General features: G+C 32.2%; 4 protein-coding genes and 1 non-coding gene across 7 annotated transcripts; all 5 read left to right on the top strand.

Annotated features, from left to right (window-relative positions):
• Positions 1-121: 121 nt before the first annotated feature.
• On the top strand, positions 122-203 carry TRNAS-UGA (transfer RNA serine (anticodon UGA)). The gene has a single exon. It is a non-coding gene; the product is annotated as a tRNA-Ser (tRNA).
• A 236-nt stretch (positions 204-439) lies between these two features.
• LOC110819652 (DNA repair metallo-beta-lactamase family protein) lies at positions 440-4,573 on the top strand. Its single transcript, XM_022048922.2, has 4 exons — positions 440-758; positions 1,007-1,215; positions 2,320-2,427; positions 3,227-4,573. Exons 1-4 carry the CDS (start codon positions 467-469, stop codon positions 3,920-3,922), a joined length of 1,305 nt encoding a protein of 434 aa, XP_021904614.1. The 5' UTR covers positions 440-466; the 3' UTR covers positions 3,923-4,573.
• Positions 4,574-5,519: 946 nt separating this feature from the next.
• On the top strand, positions 5,520-7,882 carry RLP29 (receptor like protein 29). The gene has a single exon (XM_022049060.2). The coding sequence runs from the start codon at positions 6,280-6,282 to the stop codon at positions 7,741-7,743; it is 1,464 nt and encodes a 487-aa protein (XP_021904752.1). The 5' UTR covers positions 5,520-6,279; the 3' UTR covers positions 7,744-7,882.
• Positions 7,883-9,145: 1,263 nt separating this feature from the next.
• GOX3 (Aldolase-type TIM barrel family protein) lies at positions 9,146-14,951 on the top strand. 3 transcript variants are annotated; one of them, XM_022048926.1, is made up of 13 exons: positions 9,150-9,288; positions 9,382-9,396; positions 10,247-10,427; positions 10,515-10,639; positions 11,298-11,344; positions 11,453-11,530; positions 11,947-12,071; positions 12,667-12,733; positions 12,827-12,889; positions 12,970-13,039; positions 13,158-13,258; positions 13,702-13,806; positions 14,541-14,951. In XM_022048926.1, the coding sequence occupies exons 3-13, from the start codon at positions 10,288-10,290 to the stop codon at positions 14,724-14,726; spliced, it is 1,107 nt and encodes a 368-aa protein (XP_021904618.1). In that variant the 5' UTR covers positions 9,150-9,288; positions 9,382-9,396; positions 10,247-10,287; the 3' UTR covers positions 14,727-14,951. The 3 variants fall into 3 exon arrangements, with proteins under 3 accessions (XP_021904617.1, XP_021904618.1, XP_021904616.1); XM_022048925.2 differs by lacking the exon at positions 9,382-9,396 and having other exon boundaries at positions 9,146-9,288; XM_022048924.2 differs by having other exon boundaries at positions 9,257-9,396.
• Positions 14,952-16,044: 1,093 nt separating this feature from the next.
• On the top strand, positions 16,045-16,392 carry LOC110819750 (uncharacterized). The gene has a single exon (XM_022049062.1). It carries the CDS (start codon positions 16,045-16,047, stop codon positions 16,390-16,392), a length of 348 nt encoding a protein of 115 aa, XP_021904754.1.
• Positions 16,393-19,480: the final 3,088 nt, after the last annotated feature.

Below are 19,480 nucleotides of genomic sequence, written 5' to 3'. Positions count from 1 at the left end.
CCATGTATTCTTTATCATGTATTATTTGTAATAGAGAACATACATGTATTTTGTATAGTCTATATAGTTTCATTAAAATCAAATTACGTTATAATCGAAATTACGAGCAACAAAGCAACAAGTCGATATGTCCGAGTGGTTAAGGAGACAGACTTGAAATCTGTTGGGCTTCGCCCGCGCAGGTTCGAACCCTGCTGTCGACGAATTATTTTTCTTTTGTCTTCTTTTTCTTCCTCCATATTTATGGAAATTAATAGATCATTATTATATATATATATAAATTATATTGCAAAAATAAAAGTAATCATTATTAGAATTTAACCATACAGTGACAGGAAACGACGTCGTATGTGCTGTCTTCTTTCCGGATTCTCACCGCAACACAAAACTCCTATAAAACCCCAAATTCCAATTCAATTGCCCGCCAAAATTAGCATTCAGAAAAAACTGCTCTCTTCTGGTTTTAATGGAGAGAGGGCTGATATCAGTTGACCGGTGGTCGGACGGCAGCCAAGCTTACTTCCTGACACACCTGCACTCGGATCACACTCGTGGCCTCACCTCGTCCTGGTCCAAGGGCCCGCTCTTCTGCTCTCGCATCACCGCGAAACTTTTCCCTCTCCGGTTCCCTGGCTTTGACCTCTCTTTGCTCCGCGTCATCGATGTCGAATCCTGGCATAGCTTCTCTCTTATCTCTCCTTCTTCCGGATCCAACACTGTTCTGCATGTCATGGCCATTGATGCTCACCATTGTCCCGGTATTTCCATTTTCTTCTGCTTTCTACCTAACTTTTGTTAGCTCTTTCCGTTTTATGTTTCTTCTTTTTCCACTAACTTTCTTTTTTAATTAATAATTTCTGTATACGTTGCCTATAGTTGTGTTAATTTCACGGTTGATGACTGGAAACAGGGAATCTACTCCTAATTCGTGGTTTTGATGTTCAATTGCGTCTTTATCCTATTTGAGAATTCTTGTCTAGCTGTTGATGATTTTATCATCCGACAGGTTCAGTTATGTTCTTATTCCGTGGAGATTTTGGATGTCTGTTGTACACGGGTGATTTCCGCTGGGAAGGAACCTCAAAGAGAGCAGAAAGAGCGCGGGCAACTCTCCTCAATGCTCTACAGGACAATGCTGTGGATGTTCTTTACTTGGATAACACCTACTGTAATCCATCATATGAATTTCCTTCTCGAGAAGTGGCTGCTCAGCTGGTACACTGTCACTGTCTTTTGAGCTTATAGATCCTTTACTAGTTACCACATGCAAAAATAAGCACCGAAAATTTCTCAAGATAGCCATGGTCCCTTTTTGAAGAAGCAAAACATTTCACTGATGCTAAACTGTTGGAAACCAATTTTTGGGATTAGCGAGAAACAAGCATGCTTTACACTAACTATTAATGAACTTTCGCCAGATGCCAGTATTGAAGGTTTGCGTGTTTGAGGAATAGCCAGGGAACAAAGTGTTATAGTGCTCATCTTTGTCAAGGAACAAATCATATCATGTTTAGAAACATTAGTAAGTGATACAATTACACGCATCATGTAAGAACAGGGAAGAGATAAATCTCTCAATAGGATGACAAATTATCTGGTGTTTGTTTATGAGAAAAATATGCAGATTAGGACTTAGAGAAAAAAGGAAAACACTCTTTAAGAAGTTAATTCAAACGTGTTTCTTTGTAAGACATGTAATGCAATGGAATAACCAGTGCATGTAACAAGTTTAAATTTTAGAAACATAATGCATCTATTGCAGCAAACATATTGGACGTTTGGAAGAGAGAAAGAAAACAATCTAATTAAAAATGTAGTTTACATGATTTTACTTATCCCTTCATGTTTAGTATGAGAGCAAAAGTATGCACTTCTGGACACGGACATTTCTATTCATCTTTACTCTCTTATAAAGAGACACACATGTAAAAATTGTTGGCTTTGTTAGTGGAGGGTGGTTATTCCTATGGGTGGTTTCCTTGATTTTGACAATTTTTTTTTTTTTTTTGAATTATTTCGTGTAATTCAAAACACTAATCCTTATAGAATGAAGATGTTCTTTTCATTCTTCATAGTGAAACAGAATATCAGGTGGCCCTGCAAATGTAGGTACATTATTAATCCAAGTAAATAATTCTGTGTCTTCTCTTGTTTTTTCATTTCTACATCAATTGTGTGTGTTTCAGTATTATATTTCCTAGCATTATTAGGTTCCTTAAACTAGACTCGTTCTGTGGATATCCTTTTTAACGTAGTGTCGTAGTACTTCCATCAAAGACATTTACAAGTTTTTCTTTAATGGTTTTGAATTGATTACAGGTTGCTGATATAATTGCTGCCCATCCAGAGCATGACATAATAATTGGGATTCATGATTTGGGGAAAGAAGAGTTATTAGTTCACATTGCACGTGCGCTCAATATAAAGGTCTACTCCTCTATTAAGAAAAAACCTAAAACTTGTGTGCTGATCATCCAGATGTCTTTGTGAAGAAACTTATAATTGGCAGATTTAGTTAACACTTCATGTTAAGTTCATAAAACAGAAGCGATATCAGTTACAATTATTTCCTTCCTTTTTACCTCTGCATTTCGTCTATACTTTGTTAACGGGATAACTTATTGAAAGAATATATTGATAATGAATAACTTACCTTAGTGTGTAAATTTCAACAGGATCCTTGGTCAGTAGGAGTGTTAATGTTGTCACTGTAACCACAACTGGGAAACACGTGTAAATGTCTTAGGTTTTTAGTTTAACAGATACATTGTGTATGGAAAGGGAGTAAGATCAGAAAAATAAGGATAGGCTGTTTACTGTCTTATATTTGAAGCAGTTGCTTTCTGCCAGTTTTAGTTTTTATATTTATTTCGTCTTCTCATAATGGGTTTGAGTTTGAAAATTTAATTTTAGGTAGGCACATCATAAACACCCGTGTATTCCACCCATTTATACCAATACTTATATCATCAGTTATTTTTAATATTAGTTGATTGTTACCCTACAAATATTTAGTTGATTGTATATTCATTTATTATATTGATGTATTCATCTGACTCTTTGTTAGTTATATTCTGCAGCTCTTTTCCCGTTTATGTGCAGCTGAAATTGTATATTGGCTATTGATATCTATTTTTTCTTACCTCCTGAGAAATAAGTTACTGTAACTCAAAGGGCCAATTTTTGTTTGTTGATAGCTCTCTTCTTCTTGATTTCCGGTCTACAGATTTGGGTGTGGCCCGAACGCCTGCAAACCATGCATCTTCTTGGGTTAAATGATGTCTTCACAACCAAAACTGATCTTACTAGAGTGCGAGCAGTTCCTCGTTACAGTTTTAGCATTAATACTTTGGAGGGGTTAAACTCAATATGCCCAACTATAGGAATCATGCCATCTGGTCTTCCCTGGACGGTGAAACCCATTGAATGTGATGACAAACATTTTGGTTCTCCTTTGACTCACCAAAACAGTAAAAGTGGTGAGATACAAATGGGAAATCTGAATGGAAACTTAGGGTTGGTGAAAAAGTTTCATAAGTACATATTTTCAGTTCCATATTCGGATCATTCATGCTTTGCGGAGATACAATCATTTATAGGACTTGTCCAACCAAACAATATGAAAGGCATTGTCTCTTCATCATCTTGTTATGTTGATCCTATATACTATTTTGGCTGCCTTTGTAAAGCAAGCCAACCAGCAAAAAAGTTACACTGCAAACATGAAAATAAGAAGGGAGGCAGTCAAGCTCTAGCTGTCCGAAGAAAATTGTACATCGAAAGTGGGAAATTAACTAAGCTAGAAACACAAAGAAGAAAGGATAGGAAGGCAGATTACTTTGGAGTTCGTCTAAAAAGGTTTCATTCGTTGAGACGGATACAACGTGGTGCAAAAATTGCTGATATTGACTTCTCCGATTGATCAGTTATACACATTTGCACCAAGCAAATCCAAAAGTTTACAGGTAAATTTTTCTCATTATCTCTCATGAAGATCATGGATGGTAGAGCTTTGCAATATATTTGAACCAGGGGATGAAAAGAATGATGCTTTTATTTGCTTTCTTGCTTTTGAGCATATGAAATACATGCAAGCACATAAATTGCCGAGTTTATTAAGCAGAGTTCGCTCTGAATCATCTCGTGTTACAAGTGAGGGAGGCAGGAATGATCAATCTAAACACAGTCCTTGATTTTTTCTCTGAGGCAGGTAATTTCTATTAGAACCAAGTCAGGAATTTGTTTGGAGTAAAAAAATTGTTCAAATCCAATCAAGTAGTATGTAGCATATATATTTTTTTTTATTCCAAGTAAAACTATATAGCATATATTTTTTAATTTTAAAATTAAAAAAATATACAATATATATTTTCATTTGGGGTATGCATAATGTATTTTTAATTTTAATTAAAATATTCAATCTATAGCATAAATTTTTTAAAACTTAATATAATAAATTAATAATATATTTTTAATTTTTGTTAAGAATAAATCAAGAGAGTATAACCAATTATGAAATACTATAACATTGGTAATTTTTTGAATCAATAAACTTTCATTATGAGTTGTGGAAGTTGCTTTTCTTTTTAAATCAAATGGCTAATGTTTGCTAACAATTTTTCATTTTCATTTAAATTAAATAATCAAAAACAAAACACATAAGATGATTATAATGTATATGTTAAAAATTAATGTAGAAATTAAATTCATTTTATTTATTAGTTTTAATCCAAATAAAATTTATCTTAATTAAATTTAAAATATGTTTATTTTTTAAATATTATGTTAAAAATTTATCTTTTATGTTTTGTTTGAATCAATTCCAAATAGATGATACGAGGGTTGTGTTGTTTTTAGTGGTAGATTATTTTTTAATTTTTTTCAGACTTTTCAAACTACGGTGATTTTTAATAGTTGAATATTTTTCTTTTTGTTTTATTCTCATAATTATTTGTTAATTTTTATTTTATCTTTAAATCTATTTTTTTTCTTTATATTAAGTATTAAAAAAAATAATTTTTTATTTTTTATAATAAATTTATTTTTTAATATTTTTTTAAAAATTACAGTTTGAATAATTTTATAAATTAAATAATTTAATTATAAGTTAAATAATTTTTTATTTAATATTATATATAATAAGATATGAATAAATTAATAATTTAAATGAATATACAATTATATCATTCTATTAATTCAAATAAAATTGCTACTAAATATAGTATAACTTTTTAATTGTCATATTGTATAATTATTAAATCTTATCATATGTTCATTATTCATAAAAAAAATCAACTAAATACAGGATTAAAAAATTTGATTGATATTTATTTTTTAAATTATGTTAAATTATTTTAAATAATTTGAATTTAATGTAAACTTATTAAAAGACACTTCATATTATTAATTTTTGTGTGTTGATTGAATTCAATAAAAATTAAAATTTTTTTCATAAAAAAATTCCAACAATATATAAATATATATACATATATATATATTTTTTCATGTGGTTTGGTTAAACAATCTTGTTTTGAAAAACTATACATATTTTACTAATTTAAAAAGATGTATATATGGTTTTTTTTTATTATTATTAACTTACAATATATTCTTAGGTTAATAATTAACAGGTAAATGATTGATGACAAGTAAAACTACGAAAGAAGAGACGAAGAGCCAAAAAAAAAAAAAAAACTTATAGTAGAAAACCACAGCTTTAGTTTTGAGTAGGGTGGCGTGAGCCAATCCCAGGAGATAGATATAGAGATTGTAACTCTGAAAAAGCAAAGCTATGAAACGTCGACTTCATAGACGATATACTGAGGAAGAGCCACGTCCCATCATGTCTACAATTCGATACCCTTTTGACCAGTCCGACAAAAATTACTAGTTATAGTTACTATCTCTGTCTTTCTTTACCATGCAAAAACTTACACTTGTATGTGTATATATATATATATCTGTCTCTAACTTGGATTCTGTCAAGTAATCTAAAACCAGACAAAACTTAAGCTTTTTTATGCATGCAGCCTTATAAGCTTACACTCTATAAAGTACTGAGACACCACAAAAAGTTAAGCTGTATCTGCATGACATGAACTTATAAACTCCTGCCAACTGATACATGTTATAACTTTAGTTTTTAATTAACAAAAATGGCGAACTCCACTTTATTTTACGTTTTACTACTGCTTTAGAGTTCATCTTTTCTCAGACTTGTTTTCATAACCCTTTGATTCTTGTTTCTACTGGGTTTTCGCTCTCGTCTCATTCATCACCATGGGTTCTCATTGTTTTTACCTTGTTGTGTTCCTAATCTTGGCCGGAGAGCTGATTGCGGTAGAGAGAAAGTTAGAGGAGGTGAGGGATATGACGATGGAGATGGAGGAAGAAGAGCTTTTAGGGGTTTTCGAAGTAATGGGTTCGTTTCTAGAAGATCCTGAGTGGGCTCAAATGCACCCACAACCATGCAGTGAAACTCCATGGCCTGGCATTGAATGTGAGATTGGTCAAGAAAACCCTCCAATCTTCCATGTCACCAAGATTCACATTGGCCCTGATGTTATAAACCCACCTTGCAAATTCTCTGCAAATCTATCTGATTCATTACCCCAACTTCGTTTCTTGAAAACCCTTTCTGTTTTCAACTGTTTTTTAACATCACCAGTCACTCTTTCTCAAACTCTGTTTGCTTCACTTTCTTCTCTAGAACACCTGTCTCTCCAATCAAACCCTTCTCTATCTGGACATATCCCTTCAAGCTTGACAAATATTAGTGGCCTGAGAGTTCTTAGCCTGTCTCAGAACAATCTACAAGGACCTATCCCTAATGATCTTGAGAAAATGATCAGTTTAGAGCAACTCGACTTGAGCGACAACAATCTTGATGGTGAAATCCCAAGAGAGATAAGTGGGTTGACAAGTCTTGAAATTTTAGATTTAAGCTGGAATAATCTTCGAGGACAGTTGCCTTCTTCTTTGGGTCAGCTTCAACATCTACAGAAGATTGACTTGAGATTCAACAAGCTTTCCAGACTGATACCTCCAGATTTAGGGAAGCTAAACAGGTTGGTTTTGCTTGATTTAAGCCACAATTATATCCCTGGTCCTATTCCTGAAACCCTATCAGGCTTACAACAGCTTCAGTACTTATTACTTGATCATAATCCAATCAATTCTCCTATACCCTTGTTTGTTTCTAACCTAAATAACCTAACATCAATCAGCTTATCAGGATGTGGGTTGAAAGGTCCAATTCCCAGCTCGTTATTCTCCTCATTGAACAATCTCACTGCTCTATCTCTAGCCAACAACAGCCTCACTGGGTCAATCCCTACAAATTTAGCGTTACTTCCAAACTTGAACCAGCTAAATCTGAGCCATAATCAGCTAAGTGGGAAGCTCTTATTACCAGAAATTTTCATTATCAAGCTAGGAAACAGGCTGGATTTGAGAGGAAATTATGGGATTTGTACAAGCAATGATTTGTATAGCAAGATCAATTACACTAATTCTCATAATTATCCACAAACATTACCACCTTGCATGGGCAAGGGAATTGGTGAGATTAACACAAGTTACCCACAAGAGGGTCAGCATCAGGAACATTCTAAAGACACACAACCATCTTGGCACCATGGCAGGACAAGTTCAAGTAGTACTGGTGCTGTATGTATATGCACAAATCTGATCCTCTCAAGTACGGCTGGTTTTGTTCTTTGCTTTATGGGATTCTTATTGTGAATTTTTTTTGTCTATGACAAAACTCCCTCCCGTTTTATTTATTGGAATCATGAATGAATGCATAATGTAAATAAATATTTTGTTTTAAAAAATAAATTAATGTACATACACCATCAATCTCATGGATAATATCGACCATAATTCACGATTTTAGTAAAGTTTGATACGAACCTTATACATAATTTAATTAAAAAAAATTGTTTATGTTCATCGTTTCTATTTACTTTTTTTTTTAAGATTTGGACCTTTTAGAATAGTCAAAAATAAAAAAAAAAACTATATATATAGATCGAATCTTGTTAATCTATTTACTCATCGAGAACTATTTAACTAGTATAACGTGTTAATTGGAATTATTCCTCAATTGATTCGATAAATTTATTTAGACTCAAAATTACCTCAACGTGAATTAATGAGACTCATTCCAATTTGTGTATATTATAACTTTGGTTGCAATATGTCGAAGTAAAATTTTATCTATTTGTTTATCTATTGTCATTCTATAAATAGTTTTAAATGATTAACTAGATTAAATCTATTTAATTTTGGTTGTCAACAGTTTTATAAATTCTATGGTAAAGCTTGAAATCATCCCGAAATTGAAGAAAAATAGTGAAGATTTTCTCCGTAAATCTAAAAAAAATTTGATAAACAAATAGCTTGTTTTCATTAATGAAAAATTGAGTATTTATATACAGAGTCTAATGTCAATTAACTACTCTAATGCTGATTAACTAAAAATTAATCTAAACAAACTCAACTAATTAATTACAACCATTTTAACAATCACTGACTGTGCATGTCTGATCCGATCTTTAACTCCACATTATTCTAACTATTTAAAAATTAACTCTAAATAAAAACTAAAATAAAAAATTCTATAAAAAAAAATTTATGCAAAAGATTCATATCGAACTTTGCCAACATAAAAAAATTATAGAATATTATCTGTGCCACTAATGTTGTACATTAATTTGCACATATTGTATATATTACAATTTATTCCGAAAATAAATCCGTACTTGTGCATATTATGATTGTGCATATCATATATTATGTATATTACAATTTCTATTTGTTTTAAAAATAAACTAACATAGACATATTTGCTTCAATACGAAAACAAAGTAAAAAAATTCAATTTAGTCACGACAGACTTGATTTTAGTTATAAATCAAAAAAATTTGAATGTGCTGAGTTTAGTTTTGGCGAGTCTTAGGGTTTTCGGGTAATTTTATTCACAAATCACTATAACACTCATTTTATTGTAATTGACCAAACACTCCTTTAATTATAATTAACCCCCCCAAGAAAATTACCATCTTGGTATGGTGAATGAATAGTAAATTTATTGAGTTTCAGTAAGCGAGATGAATGATGGTAGAGCAGAACGGTCTGCGCACGTCTCTCATTTTCATGGAACATAAAAACTAAAACTTTGTCCTTTCCCATTGCTCTCTCTCTCTCTCTCTCTCTCTCTCTCTGTCAAAATTTTCGGTCTTCTCTTCCCTACGATCTCGCCATTTTTTTTTTTTGGTAAAGGAGGTAAGGTCTGTTCTTTGCTTTCTCTTTTCTGCTTGTACTAATAACTCTCATTCTCTCATTCTCTCTCTCTCTGTCTCTCTCTCTGGGATACAGCGTCTTCTAACCCAGGTGATTGATCTTGTTTCTTCTTATCATACGATATTTACTTTCGTTGTTTTTACATTATTTTAATCTGGGTATTCTGTGAGACTTGATATTCATATGATCTTCAGTTCATAGGAGAGGTGCGCTGGGTTTCGAACTCGTTTCCGGGTTCTATTATTTTTGTTATAGCATTCAACAGTACTGCCGATTGTCCGGTTGCCACTTTTCTATGTTGGAATTTGATAGAACTCTGTAAATTTCCAGTTTCCAGTCATGTTTTGCTTTAATGAGGTTTGTTGTTATTTATATACTGCATGCAAGGCCCATTTCAGAACTTAATCGGAATAGTTGTTATCAGACGTAGTAGATTTGGTTTTGTAGATGCTACAGCTTTTATAAGACAATAATCTAGAATCCTGTGAGATTGTTTGATTGAGTTTATTTACTGGAGTTGACATCTTATGCGATCACTGTCCAAGTTCCTTGCGATTTCAAGTGCAAGGAATTTTTAGACCCACTTGACTAGTTAAATGCTTCTCGTAATGTGGCGGTGGCAGATGATTTTTCTTGAACATAATTTTTGCTTCTGGTGTGTCTTTTAGGCTTCTGATTTTATAAATTCACCATCAGATATATTCGTTTCCTTTTTCTACTTTTGTACTGTCTTTAAATCTGATTCTTCTTGATGGACTGTCTCCGATTGTGCTTTCTGCGTCTCATTTTCTACTTCTATATTTCACAGTCAAGCAGATCCTGTTTCAAGTGTTTTGGTGGATGTTGGGAAGAAACTGTTAAATTCTAAAACATACTTACCAAGTAATTGGTGTTAACTTTTGGTGTGAACTTTACTCCTTTCTTTCTTTATTATATCCAGAACACTTTGGAGTATCATATAGGATTAATCCCTTAGAAAGGATGGAGGAGATAACAAATGTTATGGAGTATGAAGTCATTGCAAAGCAGAAACTGCCTAAGATGGTTTATGACTATTACGCATCTGGTGCAGAGGACCAATGGACTCTAAATGAGAACAGAAATGCATTTTCTAGGATTTTGTAAGCTCCTTTGCTATTTACAGTTAAACTTACAATGGATTGGTTTCTATTTCTTCTTCTCAAAAGGATATAATTTGTTGAAAACAGGTTTCGGCCCCGTATACTTATTGATGTAAGTAACATTGACATAAGCACGGTGGTTTTGGGCTTCAAAATTTCAATGCCTATCATGATTGCTCCCACAGCAATGCAGAAAATGGCACACCCTGATGGTATATTCCCCTCTAATTTCATGTTTTTGTGTCTAGAGTAAATCTAAACTTGCATTGATATATCTCCTTAAACCTACTTTATTCTCACAAAGACATAATAAATACACAAATGAACGATATCTGCGGCTCTTTTTAGCCTTAAGTTCTCAGTGAAGATATCTCAGGGTGCAGTCATAAACAAATTTTGAGAAGTTATATATAGGTTGAATGAGTTATTCTCAATCTGGCACTTCTGTGAAATTTTCTTGCAATGAATGATAGTATCTTACCTGATTTCTGGGAGAGTTTTGGCATGGCTCAATTTGCTTCTAATTGCCTTCTAGTGGCCACTGGAAGGATCCCCCAGCAATGTAACTTTGATGGTTTTGGGGATAATTGCAAATTAAAATCTGTAATTTCGAAGCCATGCAAGGAGTACTTGTTTTGTCCGCACCTCTAAACTGGTCTATTTGAAACTGTTCAGAGCTTTGGCACTGAGCTTTCTTGGTAGTAATTGATGAATTCAAATGGTAAAAAGTATGAGTTGAAACAATTCCACAAAGTTGGCATGTTAATGTCTTATTCTAGTTTGTTTAGTGGGAAAATATTCCACCTTAGTCATTGAAGTTTCCTTTAAAGAAGTTAAAGAAGAATTGAAACAGAGGTGTATCTTATGCAGGGGAATTTGCAACTGCAAGAGCAGCTTCAGCAGCTGGAACAATCATGGTTTGGACCTCATTATTTAACTTATATTCTTTTTTTACTGTCCTTTTTCATTTAACCTTCCCATGGTCTGCCAGTATAACTTTTGATTGATCATTTTTTAAATCTTAGACCCTATCATCATGGGGTACTTCCAGTGTTGAGGAGGTTGCTTCCACAGGACCTGGCATTCGCTTCTTCCAACTCTACGTGAGTCATGCGAATTCCATTTTCACTTTGTTGATTTTTCTCTAGCATTATTTGGTCTGCTGAGAGAATTTTATATGGAGAGAACTTATTTTCATAAGAGCCTTAATAATTTCTTGAAATGATATTTCAAAAAAAAAAATTCTTGAACTTAATAGTGCGTCTGCCACAAAAAATCCTTACATTTTTCTGGACTACTTAAATAATTAGATGAAACTCTTCCCCTGATTTTTATCGGAAACTTCTCTTTTTTCTCCTTGGGGTTCTTATAATCTGGAAAAGCCAATGGAAAGAAATTGTATTTTATTTTAAAGCTCCATCACCGGTATAAATGTTCCATAAGCACCTGATTCTTCTATGCTCTGTTGGTTTTTGTATATTTTATTGGCATAAGCTATAGTTATATGTCTCTTATTCAGGTGCTCAAAGATCGGAATGTGGTTATTCAGCTCGTACGGCGAGCTGAGAAGGCTGGATTCAAAGCAATTGTCCTTACTGTGGATACCCCACGGCTTGGCCGTAGGGAAGCCGATATCAAGAATAGGTAAACAATGTTAGGAAACATGACAACAAGTGCAGAAATATTAGGAGAAAACCTAGGAGAAGAAATATGCAGAAATATAGGAGAAAATCTAGGAGAAGGTAAAATAAGGGATAATCAATGTGGTAAATATTTCATCCAACCAACAAACAACGGACCCGCTGATAAGGCCTTACCAAGAAAGAACTTTGAGAACTTGATCTCCAAGCTTGGCATGATCAACATCTAGCTTGAGGGGGAGTACAGAAATATTAGGACAAAATCTTTAGGGAAGAAATATGCAGAAATATTAAGAGAAAATTTAAGAGAAAAAATAAGGTCTAGATTTGATACTGGAATCTTGAATAGAGGAAAGTTTCTTATATCTTTTATATGTATGTTTTCTGTCCTGTTTTTGAAGGATACTGATTTGGTATTTGACCCTATAAACAATGTGATAGTCTAGAAGAAAACCATGAAATAAAGTTTACAGCTTTCTTCAAGAAGAAATCACTAATGAATCAATCCATTTAACTCATGTTTATGCATCATTATTTTGACTAGCATATTTCTCTGCTTGTTAGTGAAAGACCTTAATCTTCAGTTGATTCCCCTGCAGATTTGTTTTGCCCCCACATTTGATTCTGAAGAACTTTGAGGGCTTGGATCTTGGGAAGATTGATAGGGTCAGTGATCTAGATAGGCGATTCATTTTCCATTTTGAGATTCATGGTAGTAACTTCTTCTCAAATAATCGAATATGTGAATTGACCTTGTAGACCAATGACTCTGGACTAGCTTCATATGTTGCTAGCCAAGTTGACCGATCACTTAGCTGGAAGGTAAGGTCCTAATCTGAATCTTTACTGTGCTCAAACTATAAACAAGAAAGCCTCGAAAATAATGTTTGTATGTCAAGCAGGATCTGAAATGGCTTCAAACAATTACTCATTTACCAATTCTTGTTAAGGGGGTGCTTACTGCTGAAGATGGTAAACAAACTCCCTCCTGAAGGAAGAATTTATTCTTTTTTCTAGTGATTCATTTGTCTGTGGGTTTCCTGATATTATTCTTTTCTAATTTGTCCACTATCCAATGATTATTCTTTAGCAAGGCTAGCTGTAGAAGCTGGAGCTGCAGGAATCATTGTGTCAAATCATGGAGCTCGTCAGCTTGATTATGTCCCTGCAACTATTATGGCTTTGGAAGAGGTAAGTCTGTTTGCAGAGACATCTTAAAGCATTAATTTAGCATGAAGCTTTATTAGCTGATATTGTCCATTCGGTCACTTCTTTTCTTCACACAGAGGGCCTCAATTTTGTTCTTCATTCGTTTTAATCATCATTACCAAGAGCATAAACTGTCTTCCTTAATGTATATGCGACATCATTCATATTAATTATTTCTCCTGCTAAGAGTTCGTTCCTGGGTGTCTGCAATGTTAAACCTATCCTTCAATGAACTTTAGGGAAATGTCTGCTGGGTATTTCTAAAAGTATAAAAACATCTATTGTCTCGTTTATTATAATTATCATTTTATCCATTTTCTTGATTTGTGTATATGCTGGAACCAATTATGGAAGCTGCAGCTGTTCAAAGAACTTTCTTCTGCTATTGTGCTTTAACAATTTCATTTTATTGACTTAACATGTAGGTTGTTAAAGCTGCACAAGGACGCATTCCTGTTTTTCTTGATGGCGGGGTTCGCCGTGGAACAGATGTATTCAAGGCATTAGCTCTGGGTGCATCAGGAGTTTTTGTAAGTGCAAAAATATCCAAAGAAAATAACCAATAGATAGCATTTATTTGCAGTTTATATGGTTTAACAACTTTCTACAGACAAGTTAACAGAGCAATAATCATTAAAATGTTTGTTAATTTAAAACATGTCTGGGAATAAGTTTTCCTACCGTAATCTTATATAAAATCCATTAAGTAAAACCCGCAGATAAAATATTGTTCCAAGAATACTCGGGAACTGTCCTGGGACTTGCATGTGGTCCTAGGTGTGCTTTTGTGATTCAGATGCAGTTTGAGGACCCAGGTGCTGTCGCGGACCCAGATGCAGTCCCAAGATCTAGCTTTGTTTTGGGACCTGGAAGTGTCCGCACTTAGTGTATATTGTTTGAAAAAATAAGGAACGATAGCTTATTTCGAACTCATGCACCAAACAAGAATCTAGTGTGTGTATGTGTGTGTGTGTGTGTGTGTATAGATATAGCTTATTTTGAACTTATGCACCAAACAATGTTGTAGAATGTGTATATATACAGAAATATCTTAGCTTTGTTTGGGGAGGTAGTGAAGTCTTTCATTTTCCCAAGTTTCTTGTTTGTTAATTGATGTATATTACTGCAAAAACTAAATCCAAGCATTTCTTCTATGGAGAATACAGTTTGATCACATCAATCTTTATGTAATTCTTTCTATCAAGTTGCATAGTACTGTTAAAATCTCATTCTGGTATTACCATTTCATTGTGTCAAATTCCAGATTGGAAGGCCAGTAGTTTTCTCATTGGCAGCTGCTGGTGAGGCTGGTGTTCGAAAAGTTCTTCAAATGCTCCATGATGAGTTTGAGCTAACCATGACACTCAGCGGTTGTCGCTCACTCAAAGAGATAACTCGCAATCACATCTTGACAGATTGGGACCGTCCTCGCACTGCATCCAGGTTATAAAGAGAATCTTCGCCTTTTGTTGCTCTCATGATTTTATGGAAGTCCCCTGTGCAAGTAGAATAAACTGGCCTCAGATTCAGCAGGCTGACAGAGGGTAAGACATCAATAAGCTCCTGTAATGGCTATAGAATGATTTTAGCAAAGCCAAGATCTTGGACTGAGGTTGTAGGATATGTCTTTCTCAGAATTACTTCTGCAATAGAAAGAAATATTATATTTTTTTAACTCGTTCTTATTTATTTACGTTTTTAAAATAATTGATTCGATATATTATTTAAAATGGTATTATATCTAAAGATCCCGTGCAAATCTCGGGAACCTTGTCCTTGCTCCTAATACGCGTTCATCCCTTTTTCGTCAACTTTTGTGTTTCGTCGTGCGTAGTCTGTCAATTTCTACTTGGTTTGTTCCTTATTTCTGGAATTTTGTATCATCTTCTTTCTTTACTTCGAGTTTACGAGCTAAAGTTCTTTAAAAGAAAACTCCACTTTCACTTAAACGAGTGTGTTAAGAAGATCGTGTCTATTCTTATCGGTTTAATGTTTCTGAAACTGGTTTTTATTTAAGAAACTTCTTTAAAATTTTTGTAAATAATATATCAAATTCGGAAAAATAGTTTTAAACTTCGCATAACAAAGTAACTAAGGTTTTTTTTACGAAATAAAAGATTGTTCGGATGCTAACCAAAAAAATTATAATATTCTCACTTAGTTAACAAAAGATTAGGATGTTCGTTAGCTGGTTTTTTCTCATAATTGGGTCTTAATTTCTTTCAAGGAAGAACTATCTTTCTGAACAATAAACTATATATATATATATATGTAGTTGACTATATTTTTTGAATTTTTCCTTCTTTGAAAAAACATATTGAGTAATCAACACTGGTCATAGATTGTAAACATGAAGGATTACTTTATTTTAATTATTGTTAGTGGGATTAAAAGTAGATTAATTATAAGATAATAATTACAAAGATTCACGCACATGTATCACTCTAGAATCGATATATACATACATACATACATACATATACATATATATACATATATATATATAAAGTTAAATATAATCTTTTTCTATCCACGTGAATGGAATCCTAAGAAGAAGCTTTTTCCCAATTCATAATTTGTGTGCCTTGACTTCCAAAGTCTTCAAAGTCTTTCAAGACTGCTTCTGTCTTAACCATCAAGCAATAATTCTTCCGGACCTTCTCCTCCTACCCTCTCTACTCCTATTTAACACTAACTCTTTTTTTTTTCAAACCATTTAAACCCACGAACCAGAAAAAAAAAAAATCTTCTTCGTCTTCTCGATCGATATGGCGAGACAGGACGGGTTTAAAGTGAAGTTGATAGACACTCACTACGTCGAGACTGATCTGAGGAGCTTCAAATCCGTCGTCCAAAGCCTTACGGGCAAAGATGCTAGCGTGAAATGGATGGAAGAGAGTTCGTTCTCGGCCAAGAACTCTTACAAGAAAGCCAAGGCCGGAATGGCGCCCGGTAATGTTTCCGATCACCGACATCAACACCATCGTAGTGTGGATCTCGTCGGAGGTTCTGTCTCGGTCTCGAATCATGCTATGTCGATAAATAGAGAGTTCGATGATAGAATGAATTTAGAAGGTATTCCCATGGAGGAGTTGCAATGGTTGTGGTCTAAGTAGGGTTGATTTTCATTATATTTGGATTGACTGATTCTGTAATACATATATACATACATATATATATATATTTAGTTATTATAATTTTTGTTTAATTTGTTTCATGTTGTGACAATTTCAACAGCTTATTTCTGTGTAACACAACAAATTTTAATGAGTAATAAAACACAACTTTTTTCTCAGAAATTTATAGAATTAATTGCAATTACCCTAAGATTATTATATACACACACACATATATATATATATATGTATATATCTTTTTATAATTTTTACCCAATATATAATATTTTAATTGGTAAAATTAACTTAATTAAATCATATATTAAACACTTATATTTAAATAAAACATTATAAAACTCAAATTGTTAAATCTAGGGTTCCACTATCCTTTTCGGAAGCAGAAAATCGAATTGAACTAAAGATTAAAATAATTAACGAATTTTATCGTGTATAGAAAAACGTAAAAAAATAATATTCGTGTGTCTTGAATTTTGGTAATATTTATCTATATCCTGAAGCATAATTTATATGAATTTACTTTGTATTTATCTTGAGAAATATTTAATGTATATGCTAAAGAGTTTTTATTTGTGAAAAACTCTACTACTCTTTCTATAAACAGGTTCGTTAACTTATTAGCGATGTATTCTCGTATCAAATAATAAAATACTTTTTTTTACCGGCGATATTTATCTATATTTCGAATGATAATTTATAAGAGTTTCCTTTGTATTTATCTTGAAAAATATTTGACGTATGTACTAAAAAAAATTTATTTGCGAAAAACTCTACTACTCTCTCTATAAAGATGTTCGTTAACTTATTAGCGATATATTCTCGTATAACATAATAAAATATTTTTTTTTACCGGTGATATTTATCTATATTCCGAATTATAATTTATAAGAGTTTCCTTTGTATTTATCTTGAGAAATATTTGACGTATGTACTAAAAAAAATTTATTTGTGAAAAACTCTACTACTCTCTCTATAAATAAGTTCGTTAATTTATTGGCGATGTATTCTCGCATTACATAGTAAAATATTTTTTTTACTGATTTTACTCGTGAACGTAAACACACCATTAAACTAACGTAAAATTTTTATATTTAATGTAACTGTAATTACTTTAGGAATTAATTTTCTAAATAATATATGTATCATGTATATACATGAATATTCATATATTATGTTACATAAAATACATAACTTAAGTGTGTGTGTGTATATATATATATATATGTATATATTTGTGTATGTATTTAAAATAAAAATACTTGAAGATCAATAGAAGATAAATATTTATAATGTTTATATATTTGTGTGGTAGACTGGTCAATTAAAATCTTGTACTACGTTGGGGTTTGGTTGATTGTTATATTTGAGGTTGACTTCCGTTGACTTTTGACGTTATGTTGGAGAAAAAAATGAGTGGCGGCTGTTAGTCCGCGAGATCGAATGGATAAACACTCGTTCGGTCAACGGACTCTGCCCGTCTTTTTCTACTATAAAAAAGTTTCAGAAAATAATATTTTAATTTTATATATAATTTATTTTTTATTTTAAAAAATCTGTTTTTTTTAATTTTATTTTACACTTTATAATTAGAATCGAAAAATTACGATTGATCGAGAGAGTAATACGTTGAGTTATTTCGGCGGCTTACGTGTGAGTTTATTGTGCATAAAAAGTTATTAATTTTATTGGGTCCGATTAAAAATGATCTGTTAAGATTAAACGAATATTGAGTTTTAATACATCGAATAAAAGATAAATTTTTTTTTTTATGTATAAAAACTAAAAACGTTATTTTTAATTTTGTGATGAGTTAAATTATAAATAATAAAAACTTAATGATATAAAAAGACAGTTACGGTTCCCAAATCATCTGTAGAATTTTTTTATTTTGTTATCCCGTCAGTAAAAATAGAGAAAGTGTGAGAATTTTAAAAAATTACGTGTTAATTTGAAAGATTTATCGCATGACGTGCAGATTTCTTTCGCTATGAATTCAGATCTAATATCAACGATTCGATACAAACGTATTTTATATTTAGATTTAGTTTATTTTGAAATTCTTACGTAATAAAGATTTACCGTATAACATACAGATTTCTTCTGCTACGAATTCAAATACGGTTATATTTTCAGATCTAATATCAGCTATTCGATTAATTTATTTTGAAATCCTTACATGGTAAAGATTTAGTTTATTAATTTCTTTAATTTTATATATAATTTATTTTAAATTTTAAAAAAATGTGATTTTTTTAAAACTAAAATAAAAATTTAATAATATAAAAAGACGGTTACGGTCCCAAAATCATCTGTAGAATTTTTTTATTTTGTTATCCCGTCAGTAAAAATAGAGAAAGTGTTAAAATTTTAAAGAATTACGTGTTGATTTGAAAGATTTATCGCATGACGTGCAGATTTCTTCCGTTACGAATTCAGATCTAATATCAACGATTCAATACGAACGTATTTTATATTTAGATTTAGTTTATTTTAAAATTCTTTCGTAATAAAAATTTACCGTATAACGTGCAGATTTTTTCCGTTACGAATTCAAATACGGTTATGTTTTCAGATCTAATATCAGCTATTCGATTAATTTATTTTGAAATCCTTACATGATAAAGATTTAGTTTATTAATTTCTTTAATTTTATATATAATTTATTTTAAATTTTAAAAAAATGTGATTTTTTTTTTTAAACTAGAATAAAAAATTGAGATCGACCGAGGGAAATAAACTTATAATTTATTAATATATACTATATATCCGATTCCAGATTTCATTTATCTTCCAACAGAGCGTTATATATATATATATATAGCTGAGCTTGAAATTATTGATTCAGATATCTCGATCATTAATCACTCATCATTTCATAAGTATATTTTCATTCATAATGATCACCGAAGAACAAGTAGAGATAATCTTTTGAGATTGCAATGTTTATTGATGGTAAGAACTATCGATTACAGTTAAGAATGGTGGTTGACATGCGAGACATCGTTGGCCATTTTGTGCGGCGGAGTACCCGGACGGCACCTGGTGATCGGGTTGCAGCCTCGAGTGGGTG

This window comes from Carica papaya, chromosome 9, assembly GCF_054855325.1.
Source record: "Carica papaya isolate Zhongbai chromosome 9, ASM5485532v1, whole genome shotgun sequence".
In the NCBI taxonomy this organism is placed as follows: domain Eukaryota; kingdom Viridiplantae; phylum Streptophyta; class Magnoliopsida; order Brassicales; family Caricaceae; genus Carica; species Carica papaya.
The sequence above is the reverse complement of the archived record's forward strand: the minus strand, read 5'-3'. Positions and strand labels throughout refer to the sequence as shown.

What these genes read in the sequence shown, in the direction of transcription:
- LOC110819652 (XM_022048922.2), top strand. Translation starts at nt 467, where the DNA reads ATGGAGAGAGGGCTGATATCAGTTGACCGGTGGTCGGACGGCAGCCAA. An exon ending in TGATGCTCACCATTGTCCCG is followed by an intron (nt 759 to 1,006) that starts GTATTTCCATTT and finishes ATCATCCGACAG; the next exon opens with GTTCAGTTATGTTCTTATTC. An exon ending in CACGTGCGCTCAATATAAAG is followed by an intron (nt 2,428 to 3,226) that starts GTCTACTCCTCT and finishes TCCGGTCTACAG; the next exon opens with ATTTGGGTGTGGCCCGAACG.
- LOC110819750 (XM_022049062.1), top strand. Translation starts at nt 16,045, where the DNA reads ATGGCGAGACAGGACGGGTTTAAAGTGAAGTTGATAGACACTCACTAC.
- GOX3 (XM_022048925.2), top strand. Translation starts at nt 10,288, where the DNA reads ATGGAGGAGATAACAAATGTTATGGAGTATGAAGTCATTGCAAAGCAG. An exon ending in TTCGCTTCTTCCAACTCTAC is followed by an intron (nt 11,531 to 11,946) that starts GTGAGTCATGCG and finishes TCTCTTATTCAG; the next exon opens with GTGCTCAAAGATCGGAATGT. An exon ending in CTATTATGGCTTTGGAAGAG is followed by an intron (nt 13,259 to 13,701) that starts GTAAGTCTGTTT and finishes CTTAACATGTAG; the next exon opens with GTTGTTAAAGCTGCACAAGG.
- RLP29 (XM_022049060.2), top strand. Translation starts at nt 6,280, where the DNA reads ATGGGTTCTCATTGTTTTTACCTTGTTGTGTTCCTAATCTTGGCCGGA.